The sequence below is a fragment of the Miscanthus floridulus genome, chromosome 4 (assembly GCF_019320115.1).
Source record: "Miscanthus floridulus cultivar M001 chromosome 4, ASM1932011v1, whole genome shotgun sequence".
NCBI lineage: Eukaryota > Viridiplantae > Streptophyta > Magnoliopsida > Poales > Poaceae > Miscanthus > Miscanthus floridulus.
In genome coordinates, this window is record NC_089583.1 from 92,199,300 (window position 1) to 92,217,401 (window position 18,102).

The following is an 18,102-nucleotide window of genomic DNA, read 5'->3' on the forward strand; positions in this document are numbered from 1 at the left end:
ACACACTTGCACTTGGTGGTGTTGGCACATTTGCAAAGGAGAAGAGAGAGAGGTTTTTCGGTGTAATTTGAACTATAGGAGGGCTCTTGATTTAGAATTCTGCATTGATCCATTGTGCTTTGGATCAAATAGACAAGTGGGTGGTGTAGCCCTCTCAATAAGTTTTTCAAAATATCCAAGATCCTCAAAATCGGAGTACGGAGCTAAGAGTTATAGCCGTTTTAGCGTTGAAAGGTCTGTGACTGGACTCTATGACCGGACGCATCCTGTCAGTACCTGCGAGTTCGGTCGAGAGTCTGGTCAGTGTTTTTAACGCGTCCAAGAGCGACCGAACGCACGGAGAGTTCGGTCAATGATGACCTGACGCGTCCGATCATCAAAAGAGCTCTCTAGAACCTCTATGAAAGTGACCGGACTCTAGGAGAGTCGAGTCCAGTCATAGGAGAAAAGGGAGTCTGGTCCGTTGTGCAGAAGCGCGTTGGTGATCGGACTCGGCCTCGGTGCGTCCGGCCGCTGGACCTAGGTGCGTCCAGTCAGGAGTATGCGCGTGCGGGAGCTAGCTGTTGGCGAGCAACGGTCATCTTCGAATTGCTAGTACATGTCGGGCATGAGGAGCGCCCGAACTCTGTACCGGACTCTGGGGTGAGTCCGGTCAGCAAGTCCTGTCAGTGCGCAGAAATCAGGATGAAGGGAGTAACTGCTATTTTAGCCCTTGGGGCTATAAAAGGAGTGTGTGGCCGGCCTTGGCACATGCTTAGCACCCTTAGGACTTAGTGTCCATGCTTGGGGAGTGCTAGGAGAGCCTCTAACTCACTTGTGCACATAGTGGTTGCATCCGATTGCGAGTGAGTGTGATTCTAGTGTAATTGCATCGTGAGGTTGCATCAAATGACACTAGGTGATCAAGTAGCAAGCTGGTGGTGTTTGTTACTCTTGGAGGTTGCCACCTCCTAGACGGCTTGCTAGCTTATGACTCCGTTGAAGCACACAAGAAGATTGTGCGGTGCTCCGAAGGAGGATTTGTGAGGGGGATTGTGCTCACCCCACGGGGATCACGAAGAGCAACTCTAGTTGAGCGTGTTATTGAGCTACCCTCACTTTTGGGGTAGGTTCTTGCGGTGCCCGACGTACGGGCTTGACGAGTGATGCCAATTAGCCGCTGAACCATCAAGTGAGCGGTCGACACAACGGGGATGTAGCTTGATGGCAACCAAGTGAACCTCGGAAGAAAATCACCGTGTCAACATTGTCTTCATCATCTTCTCGGTGGTTTGCATTTCGCGAAACACAAGCTTGTATTTATATTTCATACATTGTGCTTGTGTAGTTGCCCTTGTAATTAATTTGCTTGTGTAGCTTGCTAATTACCTTCTTACTTGTGTAGCATAGAAGTAGCTCCCTTGCGTGACTAATTTAGTTTTAGTAACCTTGTCAGTCGCATTGCTTAGTTTGTGTAGCTAAGTAATTTGAGCTCTCTAATTTGGCCTGTGTAGCCTTGTTATTGAATATTGCTAGTGAGCTTAGGAGCTTTGTGCGCTTTGCATCACTAGTTGTGTAGGGGCTCTTCCGGTTCTTTGAAGTACTAGTTGTGTAGGTTTGTGCGACCTTGTAAGCTAGAATTGTTAGGTGAGCTCTAGCTAGCTCGGCACCTTTTTTGCTTAACTATGATCTTTTATAAGGTGCTTGAAAATTTAGATAGAGGGGTGTAGTCTTCGCTAGACCGATAGTTTTAATTCCACATTTGTTTCTGTTAGCTAGCGCGATTAATTTTAGAAAGGACTATTCAACCCCCCCTCTAGTCTACCATCTCGACCCTACACCTGCACCGCCATGGCTGCGTGGTCGCCCCGCGCTCGCGTCCGTGCACCGTCGCGGCCACGCGCTGCCACGGCTCCCCGTCCGTCCGTCCACATGCTGCCGCGGCTCCCCGTCCGAGCTGGCTTCGTCAAACCCAGTTGAACCCGCATGGTCCCCTCGATTCAGAGGAATCAGATGAACCCACATCTGGAGGGCATATTCCATCGGGGTTCGACCCAGTACAACCCGACCTCCAAACCAAACAACAAGCCATCTGGGTCCAAACCGGGATATCCCACCCCAACCCTCAATGCAAACACGTGGTAAACTACTCTCTTTGTCCCGTCAAGAGTGTCATTCTCATTTTTCGAGAAATCAAATATTTTTAACTTTAACCAAATATATATAAGATATTATTCATATTTAATATCGTTAGATTAATTAATCTTTGAATATATTTTTATAATAAATTTTTTTTAGATATAAATGTTGCTAATATTTTTTCTATAAACTCAGTGCATAAACATATGTGATATTATTTTTAGGACGGAGTGAGTACATACCCTTCTAACTCACAACACGCTTTACAATTGTTGCCTACAGAGATGATCAGATGAAGCTGCTGCTCCTTCTGCAAGAGACTCCGTAGAGGTCTGGTACGGATGTGGACTGTGGGTTTGGGGCTGCACTCCTTGCTTATCTAGATATTTGATCACTCGATTATCTGCGGTGAATTAATAAGGCACATGTAGGCATCAGTGGCGGATCCAGTGGGTGGTCTGGGTGGTCCACCGACCACCCTGTGGCCCGCCTGTCTGTCAAACATAATAGAAAAAATGAAAAAAAACAAGCCGTCCTATTCATAGTACGTGAGTGCGGCGTCCGTTCGGCGTTCGTAGTACGTGAGTGCGGCGTAAATGCGCGCTCGTGCTCGATGGGCCGGCCCAGCACGCAGGGGGAGTTGGATCGGCAGACGTCGAACTGTCTAGGGAAGCCGGGACTCGGGAGGGAGTCGGATCGCCAGACTCCGCTCGTGGCCGCGGAGCGTTCTCGCCGCGAGCCTGTCGCGGACGCCGCCATCGCCCTTCGGCCTTCGTGGATCAGCATTGCGGCACCAGGCAGCCGATCGGCGATCAGGTGACAGGTGATTCTCGTTCCTCCCCGTCCATCTCCAGTTCTCCAGTCTCCACCCTTCCTCAGTTCTAGACGTCCGTTCATTAGTTTTGCTAATTGGTGAGTTTTTTTAATTTTCAGAACTCTTGAATAGTTGAATTATGAAGAGAAACGGAGACATTCGATCACTTTTTCAGAATGCAGCAAAGAAGGCGGCTGCTGTTGCTTTGAACCCTGACCCACCTCTGGCTCCGGATCAAAGTATTGTGGAAGAGCACAATCAAGAAGAAGATAGAGTACAAGTTGAAGAAATTGCAGATCCTTTGCCCTCGCCCCCGCTAGCATCACCGCCACCCCCCCCCCCCCCCGGCATCAAAGCCGCCGGTGTATGACATCAATCGCCTTCCATATGATTCAGGTGAAAGGCTACCCATTGAAAATTATCATGTTAATGATCAAGATGCAATCCATAGAGCATATATTACTAAAGGTGCTTGCAAACCTTATATACATGATTTTCCATACCGAAACATTGGAGGTGTACCTCGTCGATTCAGTATACAATAGTTGTATAATTATGAGTGGCTTGAATATAGTGTCAAGAAGGATTCTGCATTTTACTTCATATGCTACTTGTTCAAGAAGGGCAGTGGGTCAAATACTTTTGTGGTTGATGGATGGAATAATTGGAATATAGGAAACACAGCACTTCTTAAACATTGTGGTTCTAGGGCACATAAAGCAGCTCAACAGAGGTACATTGGTTTTACTAATCCCAAGGTTGCAATTGATTATCACATTGACAAGTGGAGTGAGGAGGAGCTTCGTCTTTACAAGAAAAGATTGACATATTCACTTAGATGTATCAAGTTTCTTTTGCATCAAGGATTGTCATTCCGTGGACATGATGAAAGTGAAGAGTCTAGCAATAGAGGCAACTTCATTGAACTTTTAAAGTTTCTTGTAGGAAATAGTGAAGAAATGAACAAGTATGTCTTGAACAATGAACCAGGTAATTGCACTTTGACTAGCCCAAACATACAAAAGGAAATTATTCATTGTTGTGCCATAGAAACTAGAAAGAAAATAATTGGGGAACTTGGTGATGAGCCCTATGCAATTCTAGCTGATGAGTCTAGTAATATATCACATAAAGAACAACTAGCTCTTTGCTTGCGTTATGTTGATAAACTTGGAAGGCCATGTGAGCACTTCATTGGAGTTATTCATGTAGATGATACTACATCTTTGTCACTTAAGAAAGCAATTGAAGGTTTACTTGTTATTAGTGGATTGAGTCTGCAGCAGATTAGAGGCCAAGGTTATGATGGGGCTAGCAATATGAAAGGAGAAATTAAAGGGCTCAAAACTTTAATCATGCAAGAATCACCTTCTGCTTATTATATTCATTGCTTTGCACATCAACTCCAACTAGTTTTTGTCGCTGTTGCCAAGGGAAATACTGACTACAAGACTTTGTTTGATCAAATATCTATCTTGTTGAACATTGTTGGGATTTCTTGCAAGCGTCACGATATGCTTCGAAATGCAATGCTTGAGAATGTTAAGAAAGCACTAGAGTGTGGTGAGCTTGAAACAGGGAGGGGATTAAATCAAGAGATGGGTTTGCCTAGGTCTGGTGACACTCGGTGGGGCTCTCATTATAAAACTATATGTAGCATCATCACTATATATTCCTCAATCCATGATGTACTCTTTGAACTTGGTGCTGATATTGCATATAAGGAAGATTGGACAAAGATACATTTTGTGTTTGGAGCATTTGAAACCTTTGAGTTTGTTTTCTTTGTGCACTTAATGTATGTTATTCTTGGATACACAAATGAGTTATCCGAGTGCTTGCAGAGAAGGGATCAAGATATTCTTAATGCAATCTCACTTGTTAATGTGGCAAAGAGCAGAATGCAGGAGTTGAGGTCTGATGGTTGGGATAATTTTCTTCAGAAGGTCACTTCTTTTGTATTAAACATGGTGTTGAAGTTCCTGCTATGGATGATGCTTATGTGCCTTATGGAAAATCAGCGCGGTATGCCCGTGCCCGAAACCAAACAAATGATGACCATTTCAGAAGAGAAGTATACATTGGTGTCATTGATCAAATTAGTCAAGAGCTTGATAATCGGTTTGATGAGATCAATATGGAGCTACTCTCTTGTATGGCAGCCTTCAGTCCTTCCAACTCCTTTGCTTTTTTTGATGCACGAAAGATACATAGATTGGCTAAATTTTATCCTAAGGACTTCTCCAACAATGATTTGTTAAAACTTGAATTGCAACTTGATAATTATATTGATGACATGCGACAAGATGCTAGCTTCCAAGGTCTAGACAACATTGTTGATCTCTCAGTTAAGCTTGTTGAAACAAAGAGGCACAAAGTGTATGATATGGTGTACTTGCTTCTCAAATTGATATTGCTTTTACCGGTAGCAACTACAAGTGTTGAAAGGGTATTTTCTGCATTGGTTATAGTGAAAACAAAGACAAGGAATATGATAGGTGATACTGTTTTGGATGATTGTCTAGTCATATTTATTGAGCGGGATATTTTCTTACAAGTTGATGAAGATGATATAATTGAGACATTCATGTCATTGAGAAAGCAGCGGATAAACAAGTAATATTGTAAGTCTCTCCTGTTGCTATATTTTGAAGTATTTGTATTTCATTTGAACAATTTATATCAAGATTTGGCGTCATTCGTAGCTTAATATTTGAATTTAAATCTTATTATGTTATTTAATGTAACCAGTTTTAATGAATTATAATATGGTTTTACCGAATTGTAAATGGTTTACCGAATTGTATTAGAAATTTTTTTGCGGCGCATACCCAGAGGTAAAATCCTGGATCCGCCACTGGTAGGCATGTAGCTAGTACAAGCTATCTTGATCTTGGAAGTAAGTTCGCTGTGTGGCATAGTAAGTTCTTGGCATAGCTAGTACAAGGCATGTTTCCTCGATCGCTCACGGCTTATTTATTATTATTAGAAGAAGAGCAACAGCAGCACACCAGCATTAGTAGCCACTCCAAACTGCAATCAAGGCAAACATATATAGATGATTGAACCTCCCTGAACCAACCAGCTAGACACAAGAATATACAGGAGTGCTATAGAAGTGTTAGCAGTTCACTGCTTGTTTAGTTACCACGTTCTGAGATCAAGCGGCATGGTAGGTCGTCGAAGCGCCAGTTCTTGGTGAATAATCTTGTCCATGGACAGCGTAGAATAATGTAGCTTCGGCTCCGAGCGCACCACCCGTAGCAGCGGTGACGAACCACCGGGCGGAGAGAAAGGCGGCGAGGGCGACGGGGATGGCGTGAAGGCGTACCTCTCCAGTCCCGGTCCGAAGCTGACCGGCAGCGGTGACGGCGGCGTCGGTGGAGAGGAGGAAGCTGAGGCCACGCTGCTGCTCATGGGTCTTTGGATCTCTTGGCACGTACGCCGGCCGCCGGCCACAACTCCGTTCGCTAGCAAAATGCGAATGTGGTGTATGAGCTCATTTAGACGTGAGAGAGGAATGAAGAGCGCGGGCCAGGACTATGATTGCGGAGTGCCTATTTGTGCTTGTCAGGTTTAGAGCCACCTACGAGTCAAGATCGTGCCAAAGGCCGGTGGCACATGAACAGCAAACTTTCTGATGGCCATCTTGGCAAATTTTTTGGTTTCTTGGGCATAAACCTGTGACTTCATGTGGCAAAGTGTAGTTTGTTCCGAAGAGTAGACCCATCATCAGTCGGCCAGACTCGGACAAGTGACGAGAGGGGCAGCACGCACACTGAGGCAGCAGATAGTTCATGTTTCAGTACAAAGAAATCGGTGCTGATCGGAGGAAGTATATCCCGCACTACGGGATACTGATTAATTACCGAGTGTGATAAACACTCGGCAAATATGGATAAACACTCGGTAAATTGTTTACCGAGTGCCACACTCGATAAACATGACTCGGTAAACAACGACTCGGTAAAGTTAGTTTACCGAGTGTCAAATAACGGGACACTCGGAGAATAAATCTTACCGAGTGCTACGCCGGCACTCGGTAAACAACTACGACGTGACGGTCATCAGTCCCCAAGCTCGCCGTTAACGGCGTCGTTTACCGAGTGTTATACATAGCACTCGGTAAACAGATAACCATTTTCATGATTAAAACAATTCCGCAAATATTTTTCCCTAATATAGTTTACCGAGTGTACCAGTAACACTCGGTAAACATGTAACTCGTTAACCGAGTGTTCCACTCGGTAAAAAATGGCACATATATCCGAGTGGGTCGTGGCACTCGGTAAAAAATGGCACCACTCGGCAAAATTAACAGAATCAGAACCAATTTGGTTCTGTTCTCTGTTTTACCGAGTGTAGCACTCGGTAAACATTACCTTTACCGAGTGTAACACTCGGTAAAACTTGTCCACAGTATTTTTTTTTGTTTGTTTCAGTGCATATCCAGCCACAATTAACAACAATTATAACAGAATATCACAGTTACCAACAGATAGACAATATATATCACATATATGTCCACAAATGTCACATCCACTCATTATAACCAACATATAGCTACAACAAATGTCACAAGCACAATGCAAAGTCCACAAACACCATCAACATGTCCAAAGTCCACAAAGTTCAACCCACTTCTAAGTTCAACATACAAACAAGTGAAACATGGTCCTGTCACATGGTCGGAGCCCTACCGAGAAACGGAGACAAGTCCAAGTCTTGATCGTTGTTCGATCCAGCTGTAGAAGGTCCCTGGAATGAGGGAGCAAAAGAAAATAAACATATTTGTCAATTAATCATAAGGTAGTATGCCAAATTCAAATATTCCTTCGAAAGACCAGTTAACAGTGACATCAATATATAGGCATATAATAGATAACACATATCAAGTTAGTTGCTGTTTAGGTCTCCTCTATGTGCAAGATATCGACAAACTTAAATCGCAAAAGTTTTTTAGATTATCTCTGGAAAGCAAAGGAACAGAACAACATGATTTGGAAAGCAAAGGAACAGAACTAGGGCCGCTCTCCCAGCTAACAGATCTTCATATCTGTTTCTTGGAGAATGTAGCTTCTTCCTCATCTGCTATACTGGCCAAACTTGGTGAAAAGTACCACCTAAGATATCTGTCACTGTGTTGTACCAGTAGACTTGGCGATGATGGTGTGTTGGTAAAAGAGGAAGAAGGGATCTCTGAGAAAGATAAGTGGCAAATCGAGGAGGTTTTTGATGAGCTCTGCCCTCCACTTGGCTTAGAAAACCTTAACGTTGAAGGGTATTTTGGTCAGCGGCTCCCAAGATGGATGATGCCGACAGCAGTCGCACCACTTCGGAGCTTGAGGATTCTAATGATGGATGACTTGGCCTGCTGCACAGAGCTTCCTAGTGGCTTGAGTCAGCTCCCCTGCTTGGAGCTTCTGCAGATTGTTCGTGCCCCAGCAATCAAGCGTGTTGGGCTTGAATTCCTACAACCAAGCAATCATGTAGGGGTTGCGTTTCCCAGATTACATGATTTGATTTTTGGTAGATTTGTCGAATGGGAGGAATGGGTGTGGGAGGAACAAGTGAAAGCCATGCCTATCTTGGAGAGGCTTAAACTCAACATGTGCAAGTTGAGCCACATGCCTCCTGGCCTTGCCTTCCACGCAAAGGCATTGAAGGAATTAGGCATCTATGGTGTCAAGAACCTAAGCTCTTTGGAGAACTTCACTTCTGTTGTCCACCTCGACGTGTTTAGGAACACTGACCTGGAGAGGATCAGTAATCTACCGAAACTGCAGAAGCTCGTCATCGTCATGTGCCCAGAGATGAAGGTATTGGAGGGCATGCCTGCACTACAGAGACTCAATTTGGAGGATTATGGCATGGAAACAGTCCCAAGGTATCTGCAGGATGTAAACCCAAGGCATTTGCTGCTAGATTGTTCCTTATCCCTGCTCACTTCCATAGCAGCAGGGAAATCTGGTCCTGAGTGGCACAAGTTCAGCCACATCCAGCAAGTCAAAGCCTAACATGATGCCTTTCAAGGTCTGAACAATGGAATTGGAGCACCTATGTACTCATGTAGAACCTAACATGATGCCTTTCAAGGTCTGAACAATATTACTAATAATCTAACTTATACATGTATGTATCCTACTCTCTTCTAGGTTCTAACATGATAGTGTTGACTGTAGCACAATCTGAACTGAAAAAGCCTTTCAAGATGAAGAGTGACTCACAGGAGTGCCGTCGCGCGGAGGTGGAGGCACCAACGGTATCATCGGCGGCGGCGGAGGCGGTGGAGGTTGGCCCATGCTCTGAGAAAAGCTGGCCATGTACTCGTACCAGGCCTTCTGCGACTGCTGGAAGGCCTCAAGCTGGGCCTGCACTCGCGCCCTCTCCTGTGCCAACTCGGCCTGGTGCGATAGCTGGAGGGCCTGAAACTGGCTCTGTGAGGCCTGCTGTGACTCCTGCAGGGCTTCAATCTGGGCCTACAATTATTTATCACATAGTTAGAATGCAAATAAAGAACGGGTAGAAAATGAATGGACAACGAATGCAACAGAACTAACCTGGAGTGCTACCACCTGGGGCTGTGAGCGTGGGCGTATGGCCGGGCTCGAACTCGTGCTCCGGGCTCTAATCTGGGCGAGTGTCTGAGTGTTGGCCGTGTCTATGGTGCTGTTGCCCATATAGTACCTCCCGTGTGGCTTACCTGGTCCCAACCTCATGACGATGTCACCCTCGAGGTCAGCGGTGCTCGGATCAAATTCTGGCCCATGGATCTCTCTCGCCATCGCCGTGTACTCGCTGAGGCGACTGTGCACGCTCAGGTTACTGTATGCCTCGGGCGGGTCCTCCGGGTTGTAGACGAGGTCGGGGTCCTTTGCCTTGCCCTTGTGTGCCAAGGCATATGCCTTGAACGAGGCGCACTCCTGACCGGGGTGGAACCGCGTCTGTAGGAAGAAGCACAACAATAAGATATTATGCATTCAGAAGTTAGCGTAGCAACAACGAAATGAAATCCGCGTACATATCTGGCTGCATATTCCTTGAGGGTAGTGGGCCCTTGTTTGTGCGAGGAACCCTGCATCATCGCACGGCAACGTGAGCGTACGGCGTGATATTGCTCGTACTCCTCACTCAACCACGTGTCCACAATGGCCTCCCAGCAGTTGTCCATCCCCGCACACCAAGCAGGAGGCACCTGCACGTACACGAGCACATGACAAATCATAAATCAATTTCAGTGCAATTAATCACAGACGATGTAATCTCATGTTTACCGTCAAGTATTGCTCCTTAGTTAGGGGCAGGTGCACTGCCTGCGCTCTGGTGACTCTGTTTCCTCTGCGGGCATGGTAAATTCTTCTGCACAGGAGCTTTGTCTCGTAGAAGAGGTCCTGCACTCGGTGAACACAGACTCTGTTCACCACGTCATCCGCGTCCTCCCTACGTACTCCCTCCGCCAAGGTGTAGTAATCCTACAAGCAAATACAGTCACTAATATACAATTAATATGATGTTATTATCAGCATAGTGCGATGAACACGTACCCACAGCTCTTTCATCACCCGGTCGGCCTTGCTGTTATAACACCTACCAGCTCGATCAGTCTGATCGCTGGCGGCGTGCCAGTGGGACCACTTCATGGCGGGCTGCACAACACCATCGATCCTCACCATCCCGGGGTAGTTTGCCCTGCACAGAAGACCCAGGATCCCGTTTACTCGGCGAGAGTGACTCCCTGGGATCACCATTTCCCAATCCCTGCACAAAGTTATTGAGATTGAATATTAGTTTCTGTTATAACTTAAAAACCTGTGAATTAGTGTTAACATTCAAAAATTACTTACTTAGTTCCGGATGGTCGAATCACTGGCCGTCTCTGTATGGGTAAGTCTGGGAGGCGCGACGACCCTCGCATCCAAACCGTAGGCACCCCATTTTCCTCTGCCACCAAGTCGACATCCTCCTCGCGCTCAACCCGCTCGGAAGCATCCTCCCTCCGTGCCTCCTCCACCGCCTCCGCTATCTCCTCCCTGGTCTCCTCCTCCTCCTCATCCTCCTCCGTGGCCGCTACGAACTCGTGGTCGTCGTCCTGTGGAGGAGGTGTCGGCTCTCGACGCCCTCGTCGTCGCCGTCCTCCTCCTCCACCCTGGGCTCCTCCTCCATCCTGGGCTCCACCTCCCTGGGCACGCCCTCGTCGTCGTCCTCCTCCTCCTCCCTGGGCACGCCCTCCACCCTCAGTCTGTGCACGCCCTCCTCCTCCACCCTGGCTGGACCCCTCGCCACCAGCCAGTAAGGTCATAACCGACCTAAGCTTCCTGATTCCACCGCCCACCATCAATCACCTGCAACAAAAGGAATAAACTATCAGTACGCATATACAAAAGTAAATGTATCATACATGTATAAAAGAGATGCAAAATAAGTAAATGTATCATACATGTATAAAAGAGATGCAAAATAAGTAAATATATCATACATGTATAAAAGAGATGCAAAATAAGTAAATGTATCATACATGTATAAAATTGCCATAAGTACTACAGATCTTACATGTACTAGAAATAATCATCAAGATCATTGATAGGTGGGCCAAAAATCTCATCATCGCTATTGTCGACGTAATTATGATCGTCTCTCAAAGTCTCATCACTAGCGACACTGCCTGAATGGTGTTGCTCAAGTAATAACAAGTCCTTCGCGTTGTGAACCTCCTCTCCATCATCCCCGTCAACAATGATCGTATCATTGTCTACTTCCATTGCGAGATCTACATCTAAGACAATCTCAAAACTCCCTTCTAATCCTTCTTCTTGAAAGAACTCTCCGTCATATGTGTTTGCATCGATGTTATAATCATCATCGTTTGGGACGGGTACTTTACCATGCGGCGATACCTTGTACACAACATCATACGCCTTAAGACGGTCTTTGGTTTGGCACGGGTATGAGAGATAATAAACTTGCGTGGCCTGTTGGGCCACAATGTACACGTCGTCTCCTAACAAGATGGATGACTTTAGAACTTCGACTAACCCAAGCTCAGGGGTCTTTATCACTTCTTTGGGATCAAACCAATGGCATTTGAATATGACAGGATGAAGAGGTACACAACCAGGAAACTTGAGTTTGTATATTTCTTCAATTATTCCATAGTAGTCCAACCCATCTGTGCCTGGCGTGAAAACACCGGTATTTGTGGTTCTTCGATTCGGCCGACTCTGCTCATGCCGAGTTGTGTGAAAGCGATATCCATTGACATCGTACACAGAGAATGACTTGACCCTAAATTCAAATCCATTGGCAACTTGCCTCAACTCGGCACTCATAGACATGTCAGTTTTGGCCTGCTAGTTCAAGTAGGATGATTCGTTATATATTTGTCAAGTTGAGAGTTAAGTACAAACAACAAATGAAATTGAACAGTACCTCCTCCTTGAACCAACAAATAAAAGTGGGATTTCGTTCTCCCGCGCCATGTCTTAGAAGGGTTTCAACTTCCGCTTCGGTGGGTTCCCTCCGTGATGGACGATGGTAGAGGAGAACAAATTTGCTGTAACGGACGTTAACAAGAGGGTTGGATGGGTGCATGCGAAATACTGACAAGAAAAGAAACAAGTTTGTGTAAAACTTACGCAATGTACGGGCCAACCTCTTCAAGGTTCCGCAACACATACAGCTGGATAGAGCGCCACTCTTCTAGGCTCAACATCTTCAAGGTAGGTTCACTTGCACTTCCGAGTTGCCCTCGGAAAAGGCTGAGGGTCGACTGATTGTCGGCAGCATTGTAACGAGGGGGTGGATTATGCACGTTAGGAAGGTTGTCGGCATAGTATCTTGTTGTGAAGTATGACACCTCCTCCACAATGGATGCCTCTGCACAGGAAGCTTCAATTTTGCATTTATTTTTGCATTTTGTTCTAAGAACCTTTAGGCATCGCTCAATTGGATAGCACCAACGGGCATGCACAGGGCCCCCCATTTTTGCCTCATATGGTAGGTGCAAGAGCAAATGTTGCATCGGATTGAAGAAGCCGGGGGGAAAGATCTTCTCCAACTTGCAGAGCAACACCGGGGCCATTCTTTCCATTTCTTCAATCTCGGTCCGAGATATCTCCTTAGCACATAGCTTGCGGAAGAACATGCTCAACTCAGCCATCACTCGCCAGATGTGATCAGGGAAATAGCCACGAACCATCACCGGAAGAAGGCGCTCAATCCATATGTGGTAATCATGACTCTTCAGCCCTGTGATTCTCATGGTACTTAAGTTCACACCCCTCCTCCAATTCGCTGCATACCCGTCAGGGAACATCAACGATTGGAACCATTGAAGAACTTCTTTCTTTTGGGCCCTCGTTAGGACGAAGTCGGCCTTAGGCTTCTTCCATGACTTCCCGCGAAAGGGAGGCAACATGTTTAGCTTTGGTCTATCGCACAGCGTTGCTTGATCCAATCTAGCCTTGACATTGTCCTTTGACTTTTCCCAGTCCATGATTGTGTGAAGGACCGCCTCGGCGAAATTCTTTTCAGTGTGCATTACATCAATGTTATGTGGAAGAAGGAGGTCCTTAAAGTAAGGAAGCTTCCACAAGCACGACTTGTGTGTCCAGGCATGCTCTTTTCCGTATCCCACGAAGCACCCCTTTTTATTGTCGACCACAAGACCATCTAACATCTCAAGAACCTGGGCACCTGTCATCATTTCCGGTGCAGAGTCTTCCACTGTGACACCTTTTCGAAAGTTCTTCTTGTCTCTCCTGAATGGGTGGTCAAGAGGGAGGAATTGTCGATGTTTGTCAAACGAAGAAAACTTGCCCCCCTTCTCCAACCGAAAGAACTCCACAGCTGACTTGCATATCGGGCATGGCATCTTCGTGTGAACACACCAGCCACAAAATAACCCATAAGCCAGGAAGTCATGCATGGAATAATGGTACCAAATATGCATTCTGAAGTTTGTCTTTGTGAATCGGTCGTATGTCACTACCCCTTCGTCCCATGCACGGACCAAATCGTCTATCAAAGGCTCCATGTACACACTCATATTAGCCCCCGGGTGTCCTGGAATTATAAGTGACAAGAAAATATTTTGCCGTTGAAAGGCGACGCCAGGTGGGAGGTTGAGAGGGATGACAAATACGGGCCAACATGTGTATGGTGAAGAACCCATACCATAAGGATTGAACCCATCAGTTGCCAGTGCAATGCGTACATTACGAGCCTCGTCAGCTTTGTCGGTATGCTTCCGATCGAAGCTTTTCCATGATTCACCATCGGACGGATGTATCATCTTGTCAGTGTATCGGTGTCCAGTTTTGTGCCACGTCATCTGTTTTGCGGATTCCTCGCTCATGAAAAGCCGTTGGATCCTCGGTATGAAAGGAAGGTACCTCAGGATCTTTGCGCCGACTTTTGTTTGCGTCTTCCGACCATCACCAGATTCTAACTCAATGTACCTAGATGCCTTACACTTCGGACAGTACTTATCGTCAGCATGTTCTCCCCTGAATAAGATGCATCCGTTCGGACAAGCATGTATCTGCTCGTACGACATCTTGAGTGCACGAAGGATTTTATTTGACTCATACGTGTTCTTTGGCAGAACGTGATCATCCGGAAGTAGGGTGCCAACTACTGTCAACAGTTGATCGAAGGATTCTCTACTCCAGCTAAACTGGGACTTCACAGCCATTAGACGTGCAATGGCATCCAGTTTAGAAACATTGGTGCGCCCGTGAAGGGGTTGTTGTGCCGCATCCAACATGGCGTAAAACGCCTTTGCAGTTTGCTCTGGCTCCTGCTCTGCACTTCCTTCATCGAAAGCCATGTCATGGTCATTTAACATTTCTGCCACCCCGGCTTCAGAATCAAACTCCTCGATCCGTTGTCTCACGACCTCTTCTCTCGCACGATGGCGTTCACCATGCATGGTCCACCGGGTATAGTTCTCTACAAATCCATTGTTGACAAGATCTTTACTCATCTCCTCATATGTTTTCATTGCCTTGTTCTTACACTTCCTACAGGGACACCAGGCATGTCGTCGTCCGTTTGCAAATGCCTTCGTCATGAAATCATTGGCCTTCTCAATCCATTCATTTGTGTATTGACCCCTCTTCTGATAGCCCGTGTACATCCACTGACGGTCATCCATCCTAACATATAGACGATATTGCAGTTTAGAGCAATAAAACTGGAAATAAGATCAATGGGACCTAAAATGATCATAGTCACCTCTCAGTGTAGTCAATGTACCTATACTTAATAAATTTGGATACCAAAAACACATGGAAAATTTATCAGCTTTGCATGTGATGGAATATATGTGGCCTTTCCAGGATTGGATTGACATAAAGAACGCCACCAATCAGGATATAACCACAACTATCTAGAATAGCATGTCGCGTCCGAGCCATTATACAAAGAGGAACAGAGACATCCTCCAGAATTGGTAATGGACGCATCTAATGGAAAAAAAAGGAAAAAAATATCTACATCTAAAATGACAAAGATATTGCTCACTTGTTAGATGAGTTCAGACAGCCAAGGGTTTGGTCTTCAACTACCACAAGTACTATCAGAAACTCTAGTCCAAAACACAATTGCTCATCACCACTCAAAATCTAACTTCTCAGAGCAGGAAGTAAAGAAAAATGTATATAAACTAATAATAAAAAGGTTGAGAACTGGTACTTAGGAGCTCAGACAGCCAAGGGTTTGATTGTCAAATACTACCATGATAATATCTGAAACTCTAGTCCCCAAAAGTTGCTCTTCACCACTCTCATTTCAAATGAACCATTGTAACCACACAGAAAAGAAGACACGAATCCAGTCTATGATGCTGCCTGGAACAAAGAGAAAATAGCATCTACTTAGGATAATTATCTAAAGTAGTTGGTGGCTGTGTCAGCCCTTATCTTTATCCCTAGCATCTACTTTAGCATCTCTAGAATATGCTGTAGCTTTCTTAAGGCTCAAGCAAGCTTTCTTAAGGCTCAAGCAAGCTATCCTATATGTATCCCAACCCTTCCATAGTTGTGGCATGGCTAATGAAATCTGAAATTTAGCCCCAAACCTGTGTTTTGGTTCTAACAGTAGCCACTAACCAGGCCAACCTAGCAAATAATTCCAATGATTTCTATACAAGCTCAAATCAATTTGGTCAGTCCTGTTATAAATACAACTAGTCAATAGAGGGCGTGAGCTACATGCAAAGGCAGCCAAAACTACAGAGGTTGTACATCAGACAGATGAATTAGTCTGACATATAAGTAGCTAACTTCCTTGTTCTGAAGGCTGAAAAAATAATTATGTTGCAACGAAAAGGCAAAATATGTGGCTTAAACCCACAGAAGTAAACAATCTTGTGCTGTTATTTAACTCCCAGCTCACAGTACAGAGCCGAAGCTGATGACAACACACACTCTTCGAGTTTTTCAGCCTCAACACAAATCAGAAAGCACTAGTGCAAGGATAGTTAAACTCGGTTCCGATTTACCCAGTATAATTATTTGAGAGAAATAACTAAACTACAATACTATTACTAAACTGCAAATGCATTTGGACACCGCCCAGTCTTGTCATGCGGGTGCAGCAGCTCCAAGTAGGAGCTACGCAGGAACTTGAGCCGATTGCAGACTCCAAACACTGGACGACTTCATGAGTGGCCAATGGGATGCAAGGTTTGCACCAAGAAAAATTCTCAAGTTGGACTTTGAGAAAGACTGACAAACAGAATTGAGACTTCCTTTTTGAATGTCTCAAGCAAAGAGGTTTTGGTGTTAAATGGTGTGACTCGATTAAGTTAGTAATGAGCTCTGGCACTGTTAGTGTCAAGGTGAATAATTCTAATGGAAGTTATTTTAAATCTGGTAGAGGGGTTAGACAAGGGGATCCCCTGCTGTCTCCCTTCCTTTTCAACATAGCTGCTGATACTTTGGCTAAAATGATTTCTCTTGCTCAAAGTAATAATCTGATTAAGGGGTTGGTTCCTGAATATATTGAAAATGGGGTAGCAGTTCTTCGGTATGATGATGACATGATTCTGTGCGTCCAAGATGATAAAGAGCAAGCTGCTCATCTCAAACTTCTTCTTTACCTTTATGAGAAGATGTCTGGTCTGAAAATTAACTTCTCTAAGAGTGAGGTCATTAGATAAGTCAAGATGACACTAAAAGCCTGGAATTTTCCAATATGTTCAACTGTGCAATTGGTAAATGGCCCATTAAGTACTTAGGAGTTCCTATGGCTAGCTGTAGACTCAAATCAGGCCTTAGTGGTGAACATATATCAGTTGTGTCATGTAGTTGTAAACAAAGGTTCCTTACATTCAGGTTGAACAAATCATGACCTACTTAGAAAAAAAGGACACTCAATCAAATGAAAAGCATCACGGCGCCATGATGTTTGCAGCCATCTACTAATACTAGTTGCATCACGGCGCCACCAGACGGAGGGGAGAGGTGGGCAACAGGGCAGTTACCTGGCGTCGACGGGAGCAGGCAGGGGTCCCTTGTCGCCACCGGTGCGGCGGGAGCACGTACGGAAGGGGAGGCCGCGGTCAGGGGAGGGGAGAGAGTGCTCGCCGTCGCCGCTGCTGCTGGGGCCCACCCCACCCCACCTCGCGGGAACGGGAGCGAAGGAGGGAGCACGGGGCGGCGTCGGCGGAGGGGATCGTCGTCCGGTGCGCCGGTGCCGCTGTCTCTCTCTCCGTCTCTCCGGTGGCGGCGGCTGTGGGGGACCGCCCGGTGGCGGCGGTGGTGGAGGGGAGGAGGCGGCCGCGGCGGTGGGGATCAGGCGTGTGCGGTGTGTGTGTGAAAGTAGGAAACGATTCGAGGGAGAAACGGCTTGTTGAATGCTTCTGTTTACCGAGTGCCTAGATGTACGACACTCGGTAAACTCAAGCACCGCAGCCCTGGTACATGTTTACCGAGTGCCCCGATCTACGGCACTCGGTAAACATAAGCATGGCAGGCAGGTGGGCCGTGGCTAATCTTTACCGAGTGTTTTAGGTCACACTCGGTAAAAGTCTCCATTATTTCATGCAAAACAAAAATGAAAAAATGCCAATTATTTCATGCCCCGAAATTGCTTGTTTGAGGCCCTAAATGAATTCAAATCAAAAAGTGGTCAACTACAAAGTTTCATAACTTTTTGAGATCTACAAT

At 45.7% G+C, this 18,102-nt stretch overlaps 1 protein-coding gene, 1 long non-coding RNA gene, 4 other non-coding genes and 1 pseudogene across 6 annotated transcripts; 1 reads left to right on the top strand and 6 right to left on the bottom strand.

Annotated features, from left to right (window-relative positions):
* Nucleotides 1-2,731: 2,731 nt before the first annotated feature.
* LOC136548822 (uncharacterized) lies at nt 2,732-5,552 on the top strand. The gene is made up of 5 exons (XM_066540205.1): nt 2,732-2,934; nt 3,507-3,922; nt 4,037-4,231; nt 4,346-4,495; nt 4,876-5,552. Exons 1-5 carry the CDS (start codon nt 2,732-2,734, stop codon nt 5,550-5,552), a joined length of 1,641 nt encoding a protein of 546 aa, XP_066396302.1.
* A 6,431-nt stretch (nt 5,553-11,983) lies between these two features.
* Nucleotides 11,984-12,822, bottom strand: LOC136552118 (uncharacterized). The gene is made up of 3 exons (XR_010782758.1): nt 12,565-12,822; nt 12,359-12,482; nt 11,984-12,276 (listed from the first exon to the last, which is right to left on the bottom strand). It is a non-coding gene; the product is annotated as an uncharacterized lncRNA (long non-coding RNA).
* A 2,427-nt stretch (nt 12,823-15,249) lies between these two features.
* Nucleotides 15,250-15,385, bottom strand: LOC136553131 (small nucleolar RNA snoR80). The gene has a single exon (XR_010783038.1). It is a non-coding gene; the product is annotated as a small nucleolar RNA snoR80 (small nucleolar RNA).
* Nucleotides 15,386-15,459: 74 nt separating this feature from the next.
* Nucleotides 15,460-15,554, bottom strand: LOC136553120 (small nucleolar RNA Z157/R69/R10). The gene has a single exon (XR_010783027.1). It is a non-coding gene; the product is annotated as a small nucleolar RNA Z157/R69/R10 (small nucleolar RNA).
* Nucleotides 15,555-15,625: 71 nt separating this feature from the next.
* Nucleotides 15,626-15,720, bottom strand: LOC136553121 (small nucleolar RNA Z157/R69/R10). The gene has a single exon (XR_010783028.1). It is a non-coding gene; the product is annotated as a small nucleolar RNA Z157/R69/R10 (small nucleolar RNA).
* Nucleotides 15,721-16,294: 574 nt separating this feature from the next.
* On the bottom strand, nt 16,295-16,396 carry LOC136553129 (small nucleolar RNA snoR97). The gene has a single exon (XR_010783036.1). It is a non-coding gene; the product is annotated as a small nucleolar RNA snoR97 (small nucleolar RNA).
* A 105-nt stretch (nt 16,397-16,501) lies between these two features.
* On the bottom strand, nt 16,502-16,603 carry LOC136553081 (small nucleolar RNA Z278; annotated as a pseudogene).
* Between the last annotated feature and the right edge of the window lie 1,499 nt (nt 16,604-18,102).

What these genes read in the sequence shown, in the direction of transcription:
- LOC136548822 (XM_066540205.1), top strand. Translation starts at nt 2,732, where the DNA reads ATGGGCCGGCCCAGCACGCAGGGGGAGTTGGATCGGCAGACGTCGAAC. An exon ending in GCAGCAGATTAGAGGCCAAG is followed by an intron (nt 4,232 to 4,345) that starts GTTATGATGGGG and finishes AACTCCAACTAG; the next exon opens with TTTTTGTCGCTGTTGCCAAG. An exon ending in TAAGAAAGCACTAGAGTGTG is followed by an intron (nt 4,496 to 4,875) that starts GTGAGCTTGAAA and finishes AATTTTCTTCAG; the next exon opens with AAGGTCACTTCTTTTGTATT.